The 4,546-nt window shown below is 36.7% G+C and overlaps 1 protein-coding gene across 7 annotated transcripts in view; it reads right to left on the reverse strand.

Annotated features, from left to right (window-relative positions):
- The window catches only part of ATP2C1 (ATPase, Ca++ transporting, type 2C, member 1), a 124,241-nt gene that overhangs the window by 39,348 nt on the left and 80,347 nt on the right, over positions 1 to 4,546 (reverse strand). For all 7 annotated transcript variants that reach the window (XM_005863590.2, XM_005863592.2, XM_014537536.1 and 4 more), the window contains 3 exons: positions 3,925 to 4,020; positions 3,479 to 3,568; positions 1,167 to 1,271 (listed from right to left, as the gene is read on the reverse strand). In XM_005863590.2, the coding sequence (XP_005863652.1) occupies positions 1,167 to 1,271; positions 3,479 to 3,568; positions 3,925 to 4,020 (291 nt within the window). The remainder of the gene's footprint in view (positions 1 to 1,166; positions 1,272 to 3,478; positions 3,569 to 3,924; positions 4,021 to 4,546) is intronic.

Here is a 4,546-nt window from a genome sequence, read left to right on the forward strand (position 1 = left end):
TCTGCAGGCTGTTGGCAGGCCGGCCCCGCCCCTGATCAGCGTGGGGAAATCAATCAGGGGCAAGGCAGGGCTGGCCAGGGGGAGGGGCCGCGGGCAGTTGGCTGGCTGGACCCGCCCCTTGGTCGAACTCCCGGTCGAAGGGACAATTTGCATATTAGCCTTTTATTATATTGGATATTCTTGCTATATAACTAGATGGTCAAGGAACATCAGGTGAAAACTATCTTAGGCAATTTTTAAAAGCTTTATGTTATAAGGTTTAAAATATCAGGCATTTTATTTTTATAGTTTTCTTTCCAAATATGTAGCTTCCCAAGAATTTATAAAAGTACCTTTAAAGATTAGACAGATATCTTTCTGTTCCCTCATGAACAGAGTTCCTGACAGATTTAACAAATTCAAGGTTGGCCAACTTGGCCTTTCTTTTAAAACCAGCATGCTTCCTACTTATTTTGCATGAGAGGAAATGCTCTCACTCCTGTCTACAGAGGTGTAATTGGTGTCAAAATGTTTGTTCACAGGTGAAAACACATAACCAATTAATACCTAATAAAGTAAATGTAAAAATAACAAATATATATATATATAGGCAAAGTAAGTTTGAGCATTAAGCTGGTATATACCAATAATGAGTGATAAACTGTACATTGTAGAACTCTTATTACACCAACTATGTAAAAGTTTCTAAAGCACCCAGGCACAAGCTAGTAGCTTGAAATATCAGTGCATGTAATTTTGCCAGTTTGTAAGCTGGATCAACTATCATGAATTATACACATATGATTCACAAAATAATGTGGTTTTGTTCGTTCTGAAGAAAAGACATTCCTTCAGTGAATGAACAGCAGATCTATAGTAGTCTGTCATCAGGACAAAATATACGTTGAAAGAATCTAATGTCATAAACTCTAGGAAACTGACAACAGGCTCTAATTCATTTAAGTTGTTTGCTCACACAGCAAAATTGGATATATCTAGGCACAAAGTCAAAGAGAACACTAAAATAGCAAGGGATGAATATACTATATACTACGAATATACACACTTTAAAACAACAGGTCTTTGTTATGCTCAATAACTATTTAAATCTAAAGGTGGACAAAAAATAAAAAATAATCATCTATGTTAAACAAGATATAATAAGTATTCTTTAAATGGAAAGATACCTGCTGTGTTCTGTGTACACACTTAACAGCCATCCACTTTTGCTCAGAGCTAAAAGGATATTCAGTTTTTCTGATATAATCCTGTTGAACTCCATCAAGACCCATCTGTACAGCACAAAAAGAAAGTTAATTCTCACCAGCATATGACTATTTTTTCCTTTAACATGAACAAGGGTCATAACTTGCAGTTAGGCTAGCTAGAGATACATGGATTATTTTTCAAATAACGGTGACAGAACAGCAGTATTCCATTTATATATACCATATTTCTCTGAATAGCAGAAAACATATTCAACATGAAAGCCTGGGTGTTTAGATACCTGGACTATACATAGACTAAGTCTTCAACACTGACTATATAAAAACCTCTACTGACTCAATTCTGGATAGAATCAGGAGACAACAAAAGGTACTCAACCAATACTGAGCATTTACTTTTATAATGAATAGAAATTTCAGATTCAATTCTTCACTCCTTAGGGATTCAACTCTTATCTTACCTGTTGCTCCCATTCTACTCCCTTATACACTCACCCTAACACTGATATTCTGACTACTACCAATGTCATGTAGCTGTTTTCCCTCCAATACCCCTTTGCATTTTCCTCCAAATATTCAAAAATATTTTTTAAACTACTCTAAAACCTAGTTCATTGCTTTTGCTGACTTTTTGTTGTCTACTGAAACATGTTGAGACACTACTTCCTGGCTTTCAAAAGTCCTCAGAAACTGACCACATAGTCTATTTAACAATCCCGAGTTACTCAAACTCCTTCCATTTCATCCAGGTTAACCAATTCACAAGCCAAAAATCCATTCTATGCTTACTTATTACTCTATGCTTTTATTTGTGCTTTTTCTAGCTTACCTACTATCTAAATCCTTCCTATCCTTCAAAGCCCAGGTCCCTAGTCTGAATTGGCACTGTTCTTATGTTTAGGACTTAACTATCTACTATCTTGGTCTGCCTTTTATTTGTTCCGAGCACATCAGTATTAATGTCCTACCTACAATGTGAGTTCCCCACCCATATGGAACTGGTTTCATATTCTTTAACTCTCAGAGATAAAGTTAAGTATAACATAGTAAATCTTGTTAACAGATTCAACTTTTGAATGTCTTTTATAAAGCTACTAGAGGCCCAGTGCATGAAATTCGTGCACGGGTAGGGTCCCAAGAGGCTGCTGGCTGCAGCCCGGGGCGCTTCCCTTCCCCTGGCTGCCTGCCGCTGCCGGCCCTGCCCCCAGGTCGAACTCTCAGTCAAATTCCTGGTTGAGGAGACAATTTGCATATTAGGCTTTTATTATATAAAGCTATATACTATGTTATTTTAGTTGCAAGGAGAACAAATGATAACAAAATGATACTGTCTGTTAAGGAAACATATATTCTAAAAATATCTATTTTGTTTTCTAAAATTAAGTGTTATAATAGCCAACATTTCAATATTGGATTCAATTCAAGTAACCTCATTTAGAGGCATATTCTATTTCACAAAGTCTAAAAGTTTTCTAATTTCTCTTAAAAGTAGAAATTTTATTTTTGTTTGGGAATGACAGATTAGACTTTTAGATTTCTCATTTAATCAAATGTAGGACTTAGGAGAAGAGATCAACTGAAATAGATAAAAGGGTCACTGAAACAGCACCTTGTCTCCCTAACACAAATTCTAATTCTGGACTCATTTTAAGAAATAATGAAGGGGCCCAGCCTGTATGGCTCAGTGGTTGTCAACCCAGGAACCAAGAGGTCACTGGTTCAATTCCTGGTTAGGGCACATGCCTGGGTTGTGGGCTTGATCCCCAACAGGGGGTGTGCAGGAGGCAGCTGATCGATGGTTTCTCTCTCAATGATGTTTCTATCTTTCTATTCTTTGTCCTTCCTCTCTCTAAAAAAAAAAAAATCAATAGAAATATATTTTAAAAAAATAATGAAGGGAAAGGGTCAACCAGAAAAAGCTGATTTCTCATGATATTCTTAGTAATTTTACATGGAAATACTAGAGTGGTGTCCTTAACTCATTTGAAAGTCAGTATTTATCAGCAATAACACACACAGAGTTTTTCACAAAAACACTCTAACCGGACAACAGAAACATCTCATTAGAAGAAATCCATCACTGTTTCTTGCATTTAAGGGATAAAATTATACTGAAAAAGCTCTATGCTTTGTATTTCCAGGAAGACTAAAACTGGTTCCCAAAAGGCAGTAAAAACAATGTACCTAAAACCAGTAATACTGAAACTGATGGCCTCACATTCTCTCGTAAGGGTGGTATTTTATATGACAAAGAAGAGAGATTAGATACATACCTTCATTGCAAGAGCAATTAAGGCTCCTTCTGTTGGCTTCCCCATTAGAGTGTCATTTCTAATTACAGCATCATTGCACACACAGCCCGCCTAAGAGAAATACACATAAACTATGAACCCATCACTGTGTCCTAAGTCATTATAAAGAAAGTCATCTTCTGCCCGGACCGGTGTTGCTCAATGGTAGAGTGTCAGCCCACCCACCAGAGGGTCATGGGTTGGATTCCTGATCAAGGGCACATACCTGGGTTGCAGATGTGATCCCCTGCCCCTGGTTGGGGTGCATATGGGTGGCAACCAATCTATGTGTCTCTCTCACATCAATGTTTCTCTCCCTCTCTCCCCCTACCCTTTTCACTCTAAAAATTAACTGAAAAAATATCCTACGCTGAGGATTAACAACAACAACAAAAAGAAAGTCACCTTCTCAGGGAATAAATGTTTACCTCAACAATTCTGCTAACAGCTGCGTTACAGAATCCATGAACAACATCACCATCGACAATCACTTCTCCAAATGAATTGTAGCCAACTCCAGTAACCTGGGGAACATAAAGTAGGGTCAATAATATAATCAGTAGACAGTGACAATACCTATGAAAAACAAAATCTATGATGAGTTATATTCATTTCATTTTATACATCATGACACTTAGCATGTATACAAAAAAGCATGTAAATTAGTCTAAAAAAACATTTAGTTAATGAACTATAAATTCCCATTTTTGCCACAATGATGAACCTTTAGTTAATAATACTAATAATTAAGTATAATAGTTAATTACAATAATGTATAGTATATCGTAAGAAGAAACAATATGATCGTTAATATACTCAATATAATCTTAATGTCTCTATGTATAGTATACTACAAAACATGAAAATCACTATACGTAAGTGAGCTTAAATTTATAAAACATCTACACTAATAAAAGAGAAACATGGTAATTGGCGTACGACCGCTACCCTTCCCATTGGCTAATCAGCATATCCTTATGCAAATTAACTGTCAGCCAAGATGGCGGCCGGCAGCCAGGCAGCTGGAAGCGAGCATGAGGCTTCCTTGCT

This window comes from Myotis brandtii, unplaced genomic scaffold (genome assembly GCF_000412655.1).
Source record: "Myotis brandtii unplaced genomic scaffold, ASM41265v1 scaffold18, whole genome shotgun sequence".
NCBI lineage: Eukaryota > Metazoa > Chordata > Mammalia > Chiroptera > Vespertilionidae > Myotis > Myotis brandtii.